Source organism: Typopeltis vanoorti, chromosome 19 (genome assembly GCF_054136105.1).
Source record: "Typopeltis vanoorti isolate ZY-2024b chromosome 19, IOZ_Tvanoo_1.0, whole genome shotgun sequence".
Taxonomy (NCBI): domain Eukaryota; kingdom Metazoa; phylum Arthropoda; class Arachnida; order Uropygi; family Thelyphonidae; genus Typopeltis; species Typopeltis vanoorti.
The window spans coordinates 65,361,767-65,375,317 of record NC_143567.1 but is presented as its reverse complement, the minus strand read 5'-3'; the positions used below and the strand labels follow the sequence as shown (position 1 = coordinate 65,375,317).

General features: G+C 36.5%; 1 protein-coding gene across 1 annotated transcript in view; it reads right to left on the bottom strand.

The window, feature by feature from the left end:
- LOC150096198 (proto-oncogene tyrosine-protein kinase ROS-like) overlaps positions 1-13,551 on the bottom strand; it is a 481,253-nt gene that overhangs the window by 155,232 nt on the left and 312,470 nt on the right. Inside the window, exon 26 of the mRNA XM_090409003.1 lies at positions 11,921-12,097. Coding sequence (XP_090265129.1) covers positions 11,921-12,097 — 177 coding nt within the window. The remainder of the gene's footprint in view (positions 1-11,920; positions 12,098-13,551) is intronic.

The following is a 13,551-nucleotide window of genomic DNA, read 5'->3' as shown; positions in this document are numbered from 1 at the left end:
TCACCCAACTTTAATTGAATAGTGTCATCTTCTTCTTCCTCTGCGCATTTTCCCGCTTCCGTTGCAGGGTCCGCGTATTATGTAGATACAACTCTTATTAGTATAACTCCCAGTTGGCCTGCCACTGAGGTGAAATGTATTTTTGATTGTAGCAGCATGTGTCCACGGGCTGGTTTGCCTGCTTGCAGGATGAAAAATCCCAGATAAACTGGGGGAAAAACCCTGTTGTCCACGCCCAAGACCGGCTAAGTTGGCTATTAGGCTGAGGAAGATCCTTAAGCTCCTCACGTCATCAACAGAAATCGAACCTAGGACACTTCTTCCCCAAGCATATGGTTGCGAAGCGCATAGACACTAGGCTAACCACACGGACTTTAATTGAATACTGTCATGCTGTTCTGAAATGTCACATTTCATTGGGTTGTTAAATAATATCAGTTGTGACTGCATGGCTTACTGAATTGCTCCAAAAGTTGGTCTAACATTGGCACAGAAAACCTGAAGTCAATGTCATGGCTTTCCTCCATCAACTCCCTGCAGGAAGGGAAATGTACCAAGTTTCCCCTGATAGGGTGAATTTAAAATCTTCAGTCGACTTATGAACCCAGCTAGGTGTCCAACTAAAACTGAGATTGTTTAGTTATGTCCCTGTAACTTCATATTTAGTTCATTCATGTGGTGTGTGATGTCTGTTAGAAAGGTGAGTAAGCTGTTAAAATGAGGATCACATAGTTTTGTGATTAGTTCTTTGCTTGTCTTCTCGTGTTCCTCAAAAAACTATTTTATTTCCTTTCTCAAAGCAAAAAACCATTTCAAACAGTTCCCTCTGCTTAGCCAACATACTTCTGTGTACAACACTACATCGTCATATTCTGCCTCCATTTCTGTTAGAAAAGAAAGAAACTTGCAGTGTGTCAAGACCTGATTTCTACCCTTAATTAGATTCACACACCTCATTAAAGTTTTCATGACATCCTCTACCCTCAGATTTTACCACACAGAACCTCCTGATGTATAATGCAGTGCAATACAGGGCAAATGATTCCAGCCTTCCTTAGTAAACCAAATAAGCCAGTTTGAGTACCATGCATTGATTTGGCACCATCTGTCACAATAGCTGTGAGATTGTTGATGTCACCAGTACCATTTACAACCTTCATAACTGTATCATAAATGTCTTCACCTTTGCCTGTATTATGCAATGACTCTAATGCTAGTAGCTCTTCATTAATAACAAAGTCTTTGGAAACAGTTCGAATGAAAATTAGAAGTTGAGCTGTATCCGTTATGTCAGTTGATTCATCCAGAGTCAATGAGAAGTAAGCTGAATCTGTAATAACACTTATTAATTTATTTAATATGTGAAAACCTATTTCCTTGACTCTTTTTGTTACAGTATGTTTTGATAGCGGGATGCTTTCAAACTCATTTTATCTTCCCCAGATGCACGTGTCATTTTCACCATCAGATAATGATTTTTCTGATTTTGCTATCTCTGTGTTTACAACAAACGATACCAAGAGTGAGCTTTTTTGTATTGATGTTGGTTTAGTAAAAATAGATTTCTGAGCACTAACATTTCTCTTCAAGTTACGTACAATTTTAGTATGTACTTGTCCAACATATTCTTGGTATTTAGCAGCATGGTGCTATATGTAGTGGCGTTAGAGGTTATATTCTTTGTGCACAGACAATACTTGTAAACACACAAGGCACTGTGGTTTGTTGTCGTTATTGTTTATAAACAGAAATTCGTTTTCCCATTTCTTCTGAAATGACCTGTTTTCTTCACAGATCTTATGCCTCTTACTCATAGTATACAAAGGCTGAAGTAACTGATCAACAATAACACTGTAAACTGTGAAACTGATCACTGTAACCAGAGCAGAGCAAGTGACTTTCAATGATGCGTTACTCTGGAGCACATAGAAATCTACCACTCCAACTACAACAACTCACACAGAGAAGCAGTAGATTTTATAAATTGAGTAATCTTTTTAAAGCAATTTTGATTCTGTGTTGAGAATATAAATTGTTTCTGTCATCAGAAATAATGAATATAACTAGTATATCAATCAGAAAATCTGCGGTCAAAACTAATTATATGATAATACATATAATTTAATATAGTTTATATCCTGTCGTGGGCCACACAAAATCAACTTATGGGCCACATGAGGCCTGTGGGCCTGCTGTTGGCCCACAGACCCTATGCTCTATATTATTATCATCTTCATAATCAGACCTCCATGGAGACACGAGACTCATCATGGGAGTTCACACTCTCACATGCATAGCTCATCATACCTGGACTTAAATGCATTCACTGTCTCTGCACTCACCACACATTCATGCAATGCATTCCAATTACCCACCAATCTCCATGCAAAAAACCTATACCTCACTCTCTTGCTCACCTCCTCTCCTTATACAGCTTCCAGGGATGGCCACTTGTTGCCCCCTGTCTTCAGCCAATCTATGAAAAAATCTATCTACATTAATCTGGTAATTACCCCATACCAACTTATATCTCAAAAATATCCCCCTCCCACCTTCTTCTATCCACTAGGTTCTGCAGTCTGCATTCTCTCAATCTTCTTCATACTCCACATTCCAGACCACAAACCAACTTAGTCAATTGTTGCTGAACCCTCTCCAACATCTTTTCATTCTTTTTAAAGGCGACCAAATTTGTGCACAGAAAGCCATATGCAGTCTGATCAAAGCCTTGTACAATGGAATCATAATATACTTCTGCATGTCATTGTTCTCCACATCATTGCTATAATCTGCTATGCTGTCCTTGCAATTTTAGCAAAATTCCCTGAAATTTCAGGACCCTCTCCATCATCCCCAGATCTTTCATCTCCTCCACATCCTCTAAGATATCATCACCATCTTATACTCTATATATCGTCTTTGCTTCCCAAATTTTAAAACTTTACATTTTTCTACATTAAATGTAACATTCCCATTCATATAGTCCATTCAACTCCTCTTGCAAGGCTACAATATCCATTCTATTCCTCATAACTCTCTCCAACTTTGCATCATCTGCAAACAACTGTATATCACCATTCAAGCCCATTCCAATTTTATTTACATACAAATTAAAGAACAATGGCCCCCAAAACAGACCCCTGGAGTACAACACTAGTTCCCTTCCTCTTTTGGAATATTGCTCTGTATAAGCAATTTGCTGATACCTATCAAACAGCCAATCTCCAATGTAATGCAGTAATCTACCATCCAATCCCATCTGTCCCAAATTAATTCTAGCTTGGCATGTGGCGGTCTATTGAAAGCCTTTGTAAAATCTAAACACACTACTGTGTATATCTCCCCACTTTTCCAATGCATTATTACCTTGGGCCTGGCTCCCACTGAAGAGACCTCAATAAAGGTCAAAACTAGTCTGGGTAGTGGCCAATCCCTTAATGCATAACAGTATACATATCTGCAAAGAGATGTGTTTTGCATTATGGGAGATACTGAGATAGGAGTGTTGGTAGCTTGCTCCACCTTTGCTATGAGTTGCCTGGTGTTGTACTACTTACCCAGGTAAGGTAGTACAACACTATATTCAGTCCTGAAGATATTTTCAGGTGCAAACATTGTTTGCTCTCACTGGGATAAAGGATTAAACTAAATTTATCATAGCATTATTACCTTGTTATAATAAGTAAACAGAATGCAAAAACATAAGCTTCCTTTAGAGAACCCATGCTGTCCATCAAAGAGATTTCTGCTGCTATCTACCCAGTTCTGAATCCTGGTTCTTAGCAGTCTCTTTAACATCTTGAACACAATTCCAGACAAGCAGAATGGCTAATAATTCAAAGCCTTAGTGTTATCACCCCCCTTTATGAAGTGTAATAATTTTGTCCTCTTTCCACTCCTTTTGAACTTAGGACAATCTGAGACTCATATTAAAAAGGTAAGTTAAAGCTTGTTAACTCCCTGGGGGGGGAATGAAAGAATACAAGGATGTAGAAGCAAAAGTTACAAAAATTACAAAAAAACTGAAATAAAACGAAAGCTAGAGAAACCGAGGAAGTGAAAGAATGCAAAGATGTAGAAGCAAAAGCCAGTGATAAGGGAGCAAAAGAAAGTATGACTAAGGAAACGGAAGTAAGGTGTGGCAGAATGAGAGGTAGTGAGTGGAATCCCGCTTAGGCATGGATGTTTGTGATTCTCTTCCACCTGCATACATTCTTTCACCCAAGTATAAATACACTTTCCCAATATGGACTGGGTCACCATGGGGGGGGGGGATAGTAGACCCAAAACCTCCTGGATTGGGAGAGGCCTTCACCCTGCAGTGGGTAGAAAAATAGACTCTTCATCATTCATTCATATATATATATATATATATATATATATATATATATATATACATGCACACTTTTTTTTATTTGTATTCTCCCATCCATGAAAAATTAAACCCATAGTATATTACTGCAAGTAGCTAAGGACAAAACACAAACTAGAGACCAAAAATGGAAGACCAAAAATCCATGCTGAATTTCAAGCCAATTCAGCATGGATTTCTCAAGGATAGCTGATTGCAAGGAGTTTAACATGCATGACTAGGGAAATGTTGAAAGGATAAATAAGAAAGACATGAGAAAGTTTGTAAGAAGTAAAATGTTCTGATGGATTTGAGTGGTAATAGGCATCAGGATAAGAAAGAGAATATGAGTTATGAATTATCAAGCAAGTAAGCACAAGGACTGGTGAGCAAGAGGGTAAAAACGTGCTGAGCTTAGCTGTTGGCATTTGCTCACCTGTAGTTTTGTAGTTTAATTCAGAATACCAAAGGAACAAAATAAATATGCTATTTATTCACCTGCTAATAATTTTCTGGTTTTAAACCCAGCATCTTCAGAGTACAATTGGTTTTCTTCAGCAGGCAAGCTCTAACAATTAGTTATTAGCAGGAACAATTTAAAATGGTGATGGACAAACAGAAAGAACTGAAGTCCTAATTTAGCACCTTCTGTTGTTGTTGGATAAAAAAGAAGTTGACAAGTTTTAAGTTGCAGCTGGTCTTAAAATGATCATGTTCCAGTTTTTAGTAAATTAATACAGCCATGCTTATTGAGGTCTGGGAATGTTTCATTGCTACTGCTGACTCCAAACCAGTGATATTTCTTTCTATGGCACTGTATGGAAATTCCTTTATTAATGTGTGGTGAATGAGAAGTTGCATAGAGTTTATTCTTCAAGTAAAAGGAATGAGATGGAAGATCCAAGCTTTGAATGTGAGTAGTAAATGAACAGGGATATTAGTTTGGTTGAATGAACAAATTTGGCTGGAGAGAAGAATGTGGGGATGGATATCAGAAGGTTAATGACAAAGCAAAAGATAATATTATGATGAGAAAGGGAATGAATGTCCTATCCAAATATCGCAATAATGAGCTGAGACAGGAAGACAAGATGAATATTTTTATACCCTTAGTATTATTATTATTATATAGGTATCTCCATGGAGCTAGAATGTTCATCGTGAGAGATCCATTATTCACATAATACCGATCACACTCTTCCTTAAGGTCATTACCGATCACACTCTTCCTTAAGGTTGTGGGTGCTTCACTGATGAAGCACCCACAACAACCTCTGGTAAATCCATTCCACCCATTCACCACCCTACAAGCAAAAAATTTAATCCTAACATCCTTGCTAACCACACTCTTACACAACCTTCACTGGTGACCACCCCCCTTGTTCTCTTCCTTCTTGCCATGTATTGAAAAAAGCTTTCATTGTCAATGCTGTAAAACTCCTTTAATAATTTATATGCTTCTATCATTTCCCCCTCTTTTTCACCTATCAAATACTTTTTAAAGCCCACAGAATGTCGATCTATTCTGATAGGGAGCATTCCAGACCTGACACAATCTTTGTCACTTGTTTCTGGATCCTAACCACCAATTCTTCATCCCCAAAGAATCTGGAAGTGCAGATCTGTGTTCAGTAGTTCACATGTGGCCTTATTAAAGCACTATATATGGTATTTTGAAAAATATTCAGAAAAATCAGTGGACTAACTGCCAGTACTGACAAGACAAAATTAAAAGTCTTTGGATGATAGAATTTTGGATGTAGCAGCTTGGGATACTATTCCTGTTAAGAAGTTAAGAATGCATCAAGGTCTGTGTGATCTCCCTAAAGTTAATAAATACGACTTATTTACTGTACCTAACAGTTAATTGTATTAGCTCTCCACTTGCAAAACATCTTTCTTATCATCTTTGGAATCTCACTGGCTACACTACTTCTTATATTAAAAACAGCCTTGAATTTAAGAGAACATTAAAAATCTGTGTCTGTTTGATAATGAAATTATGGTTTTGTTTGATGTAGTCTCCCTGTTCACTAACATCTCACCACAAAAGATGAGATATTGGTGAACAGTTTTTCTCACCACAATTTTTGCAATCTGATTTTCCTGAAGAATTGTATATTTATTTAAATTCACCATTTAAATGCCTTAGTCATGAATGTAGGCTATTTTACATGGCAGAACAAGTTGTTCAAACAAATCAGAGTAACAGCAATGCACAGTCCTATCTCACCTGCTTTAGATGATTATTTTATCGAGCATCTAGAAAATTAACTCTTCCATACAATTTTCCCTCAACCTCATATATGGCTTTGTTTCATTGATGACATCTTTGTGGTCTGGTTTTAATTGGAGACAGAATTACTTCAATTCCTGCAAAATATAAACTCTTTGCACTCTTATATCAAGTTCACTCTTGAACATAAATCCAAAAACTATCTGCTTTGTTTGAATATCTTAATAATTCAAATCAGGTCAGGTTGAATTTTTGGTTGAATATATCTGCCACTAAAATCAACCTTTACTGATAGACACACTCACTCATCCTCATAAGTATTTATCAAAAACCTTGTACACAGAGCTCATGCTATCAGCTTTTCTGATTCATTTTTGTTAGATGAATTAAATACAATGAAAAGAACTCTATGTCTAATGGTTACAACAACTCTGATGTCTACCATTTACCATTCAGAAAACTATTGATAGTTATCATCTATTAATCAGACTATAATCCTAAGCACTGATTCTTTGCAAATTCAGTCTACACACCTCCTTCAAACTAGCTCAGAATCTGACTCCTATTTTACCATCTACAAAAAATAAATTACCATCTCTCTCCTTATGAAATATCTATCAAGTACTCTGTTCAAGTCATCTTTGTTACTTTGGACAGACTGGTCACTCCACTTTGATCAGAATCTAAGAACAGCAAGACTATATTGCAGTTTTGGAATCTGACAACTCCAGCCTTGCTTTTCATGCCACGGATGCTAGACACAAAGTTCTTTGGAAACAGGAACCAGAGAAAGATTCTTCATTCTAACAAGTGCAAATTTGAGCATTTTCCCTTTGAAACATATTAAACATTACAAAATCAGCCAAACCATAAATAAGCACTCTGAGTGCATGCCAATCTCAAGGTTTTGGAAAGTAATTACCATTAACTGTTCATAATATATATATATATATATTTTTTTTTTTTTAATTAATTTAGGTTATTTAATTGCAGAAACTCTTCCAACTGTTCCTTTGGACTATAATAGTTAATCCTGTCAATTTATCTATGACTGAGACACAAGCTACATGACTAAATCATATTCATATTTTGAATGTTTGCTTGTTTTTTCCCTAATGATGCCCATGTTACAGTGGATGATTTATATCAGATTTATGTAATTAATTAAATAAATCTGATAATAAATAAATTAAAATTTTAACTTTTTGCTATGTGTAAGCTGTATAAGTATCTGGAAATATGATTAGGCCACACATGGACTACTGTGCACAGATTTCATCACCTGATTTTCAGAAGAACAGAGAGATGTTGGAAAGGGTCCTGATTAAGGTAGTTTTTGACCTCTGGAATGTCAAAAACGAGGAAAGATTGAGAAGATGCACTTTATAGAGTCTAGTGGATAGGAAGAAGAGGGGAGATATGATAAAGACCTACAAGTTGGTAAGGGGTTGTTATGGGATCAATGTTGGAAAGGTTCTACAGAAAACAGTGGGAGATCAGGGGAGACCAGAGGTCATCCCTGGAAACTGCATAAAGAGGGTGTGATCAGGGAAGTGAGAAGCATGTTTTTTGCATCCAGAGTTGTGAATGATTGGAATGCCTTGCCTGAGAGTGTGGTCTCTGCAGAGAATTTGAGTGTTTAAAGCATAGTATGATGAGCTGTGTGTATGTTAATAGGACCTCCTAGATGAGTCTTTGACTCCATGGAGTCTTGGGTAATAATAATAATAATATGTCTAGTACATTCACTTAAACATTTGATAAAGACGGTTCCCTTGTATGAGGACTTGACTAGGACAGTTTGTAAAAGACTTTGAGTAGATTTCATCACTTTGCTTTCATGGACGAGCATTTACTGAAAAGGATTCAGAGATGATTAAGATAGTTTCTGGTCTTTAACATTAGGTATAATGAAAGAATGACGAGATTCAATTTACAGAGCCTTATGAATGGGAGAAGAAATACTGGAATATGTTATTATTATTATTATTATTAACATCTGACCTCCATGGAGTCAGTGACTCATCATGGGAGATACACACTATCACACACACAATGCTCATCCAACCATGCCTTAAACGGATTCAATGTATCTACATTCACAACATACTCGGGCAATACATTCCACTCATCGACCACTTTCCATGCAAAGAACCTTCTCCTCACTCCCCTTCACAGTCGATGCTTACAGCGATGGCCTCTTGTTCTATCCCCTCTTCTCAAATTCTATGAAAAATCTCTTCCATGTCAACCTGATAACGACCCATGACAAGCTTATATGTCTCATATAAGCTAGTCACGAGGCTATTCACAAGGTTTTGCAACTTATATTCTCTTAATCCTTACACTCCACATTCCAAATACCACTGACCACCTTTGTTGAATCTTCTCTGGACCATTTCTAATGAAAAACTATCATGAAACTCAGTGACCGAATTTGTATATAATAAACCATATGAGGCCTAATCAAGGCCTTTATACAATGGCATCATAATCTCTTTATTTCTGCATGTAAGGGTCCTCTGCATCATTGCCATTATCTGATGTGATGTCTTCACAACTTGTGCAATGTCACCCCCTGAATTTCGGGTACTTGTCCACCATCACTCCCAGATCTCTTGTACCTCCTCAAACCAAGTGTATACTTTGCACTCCATTGCTGCTTACCAAATGTCAAAATCTTACACTTTGCAACATCGAACTGACAGTTCTGCTTAACTGTCCATTCATGCAATCTATTCAAGTTCTCTTGTAAGGCCATAACATCAGCTTGACTCTGCATTGCTCTGTCCAGTTTTGCATCATCTGCAAACAGCTGCATATCATTTGTTAAAACCATTCCAATATCATTAACATACAAACTGAACACAATGGTCCCCAAACTGATCCCCCGTGGCACATAACTAGTAACATTACTCTTTCAGGATACTCCGCTGCTATATACAACTTTCTGATAGCTATCTGACAGCAAGTCACTATTCCAACTCAGAAGTCTGTTATCCAATCCCATATATTTAACAGCTTGTCATGTGACAGATCAAAAATTTTAGCAAAATCCAAGTACACCACTGTATATGCATCTTCCCTGGTATTTGTTACCTTGTTATAGTACATAAGTTAGCAAAACATGATTTTCCTTTAACACCAATCTCTCCCATACCTTCACCACCATCCAGATATATAGATTAGCCTATAATTTGTAGCCACAGCCTAATCACCACCTTTATGCAGTGGAAAAATTTTACCTTCTTTACACTCTCAGAACCTGTGTCATTGTAAGACAATTATAAAACAGGCATGCCAATGCTAAAAATTCTACTGCCAATTCAGTGGAACATTCTCTTAAGATGTGTGGTGATAAGTCATCAAATCCTATCACCTTATTGACATCATGGTAATTTATTTCCTCAAATACATCCTGCTCACTCACAATTAGGCCATCCTCTCCTATGTCCTCTAAACTTAAGTTCTCATGATTCCACCCTGATCAGGATGAAACATCCATATAAATTTATTACTGAATACTTCAACAATGCCTTCTGCATCAGTTACCATTCCACCATTTTTAAGTTTTTCTTTGCCTCATTTGCCAATTTCTGCTCATACTCCACTTCTGTTTTGCTTAAGTGAATCACTCTTCTGGATTGTTATTCGTGTAACTGATTATTACCATTATTCTTCTTGAACTGCCTCCAAAGTGCTTTCTTCTTCCAGATTTCATGTTTAAGTCCCTCAATTCATTCATTTTACACCTACCTTATTCAGCCTTTTGGCTTTTGGAATACAATGATACATTGATGCTGTTATGTATTTCTTTGTCAGTTCCCAAGCAGCACATATTTCCTTACCACTCAACTCCTCATTCCATGTTATAGCTCCAAGCTCTCTCCGAAGCTTGTCATAATCACCAGCCTTGTACCTCCACAAATATCCTTACCTCACAGAAGTCTGCATATAGCTAGTCAAAACTCAGATGATCACTTCATTTCCAACTGGAGGAAAGTGCAAAACCCTACTCACAATTACATCTCTGATGAAATGATAAGATCTAAAACTCTGGATCCTCACATGCCTCCTTTACATGCTGCCTGAGATAGATAGTTATTTCTAAACAACTTGAGATATTAATTTTCCTTATTTCCAAATGCTATCTCTTCATTCCAATCTATACTACAATAATTAAAGTCACCCATAATAATTACTCTTCATTTGTTCACTAATCCAAGTTGTTTATATATTTCTACATCACCACCCTCCACATTCCCTGACCTGTAACGTCATTAAGCTAAATATGTCCTCCTGTCAATCACCATCTCACACCACACTGCCTCGTAACCACTGCCATTATTTCACTGTTTCATGTCAACCTTATGCGTACATAATTCCCCTGCTATCATCAGCAGCACTCCTCCTCTCTTTGTGTCTTTTCTATCCTCGCAAAAAATACTGTATCCTTCCATTTCTATTCCTGTTAGGATATCATCTTCATTCACCTATGTTTCACTTATTCTGATGATTTTGGGATAAATAAACTCAATCAGTAAAACCCAAATTTCTTATTTCTGATACTTCTGGCATTTGTCAACAAAAATGGCAGCTCATTTTTAAGTCAATAACCAGTCCTATCCAAGCCACGTGTACGTTGTGATTTCCTGACCATACCTGCTCTTCCCCAATCACCTTATCACTGTTTGCAACATATATCCATTCAGTCTCAACTTCGCCACCTACATCACAACATACTCCATTTCCATACACACATTCAGTGCTACTTTCATTTAATCTATGTCATGTTTCCTCCACTTGGGCTCCCCCTGTTTCCTGTTTTATATTTTTTATATGTTTGAGACATAAGTTGGTAAGGCACTATTACTGAATTATAACAAGGTTATGAGCATGGAGTGTGAAGCAGGTTTATTGTATGGAGAGTTATGGTAAGTGGAATGCAATGTCTGAGAGTGTGGTACAGAAACAGTGAATGACTTTCAGGAACAGTTTGATGACCTTTGTGTAAGAACTGTCAAACACCAAGGTTGCTGACTTTTTAACTCCACAGAGACTGATATTAATGATAATAATGTCCAGCCAATCAACAATGCATGCAATAAACCATGGTACATCTATGAGTTATTCTCAGTGGGCTAAATTTATCTTACTTTTAGTCTACCCATAATATTATTATAATACAGGTTAACATCCTTTCATGAGCAAAATTTCAAGATAGGTTTAAACCTTTCATTCATCCCACACATGGAAGCTGTTAACCTCTCATAAAACCTTCATAAATACACACACACACACACACACACACATATACAAATTATATTACTGACCTCCTTGTATTCCAAGGTATGATAAAATATACTATTGTCCAGAGGAGACAGCCACGATACTGTAAAAGATCTAGGAGAGAGATCTACTAATGTAAGATTATTAGGAAGGTCAAAGGTTTTGGCAACAACTTCCAGACTATCACTATGCATATCGCCATGAGAAGAATAAGCCCGTACCTGAAATAATAATATTTGTTTATATCAAAAATTTTAACTTCATACTGCATGCTTAAAACAAAATGGTAAAGAAGTCTTAAATAAATTTCACTTATATTTCTAACTATAAGATGAAAAAGTACTGATTTAAATGTATATAATTTTAAAGTTTTGCACTAATGAACAGAATCCAGAGTTTGGAACTACATATATGTACATGCTAAATGTATAAACATTTGGCAAACATTTTATATAGTTCACCATTAACCACTCCCAGATGGCTGTAATCACCAAATACAGAAAACTTCCAAGTCATTTTTTTAAAAGTTATAAATGACATATGATTACATAAAATAATCTACATACAGAATTAACCGAACAGACAGTTCAGTTCAGTTCTAGTTCAAAAATGTCATAAATAAAAATAAAATCTCCAGCTAGGCAAATCTATAGTTTTCAGGCTCATTAAAATAAAATTCCAAAAGTAACAACAAACTTAAGACAATAGTAGAATGAAATACAGTAAGCATGCCAAGATCAGTGAACAATGTGCTATGATTCACATGGTTGTTAAAAGATGGTGATGTTATTTTTTTATCCAGCTTAACATTTTATATTCACATTTATAGTGTTATTTTTTCAATATCCATCCTTTTCCACAATCCAAAGCAAAATATTTTAATATTTTATATGGCTTTTTCAATTGTAGGTGAGTTAGCCAATCTCAAATAGCAGGGTTTTTTCTTCAAGAAACTCGGATTTTTCATCACACATACAGGCAAATCAGCTAAGAGAATACACACACAATTTACTGACAAAAAGCACTGTTGTTGTTGGTGGTGGTGGTGGTGATGATGGGGAGTAGATGGCATGTGTAGGTGTAGAATTAAGTAGAGGGGGGAAACTGAGTGACGTGTGTAGCGGAGTAAAGTAGAGTGCCTTCCTGCAACGAATCTTTGGACTCCTCGGAGGGGTCATGCAATAATAATAATACATTAAATATTATGAAGAAAATGCTCTACCCAAAGAGGTTTCCATTAATTAATTATGGAATTTGTTATTTTTCAAGAAGACTGCTGCATTACTGTTGCACAGATGCATCTAGAATTTCTAAGGGAAGCTCAGACTATTCTGAATAAACATCTCATGTATTGCCTGAAATGGAAGCATGCTTGGATGAAGATGATATGTAACCTTCCTTCTAAATCATCTTATGATATGGAAGGAAGAAAGATCACATGGCAGGAAGAAATGGAATTTATACACCTAATATGGATATAAATGGAAGGGTATACAGTGTTTTTTGTAATAATATAAAGGACAAGAAGGGAAGCAAAATGCTGATGATAGCAGGAGAGCAGAAGGAATGATGTAGGATTTGTGAATCTGTTGTCTGTGTTTGATGGAAAGAAGATTTTGTATAATGCTGATGGATTGCATCTAAATGATTGTGCTGTTTGGTGTGCTGTTAGGGT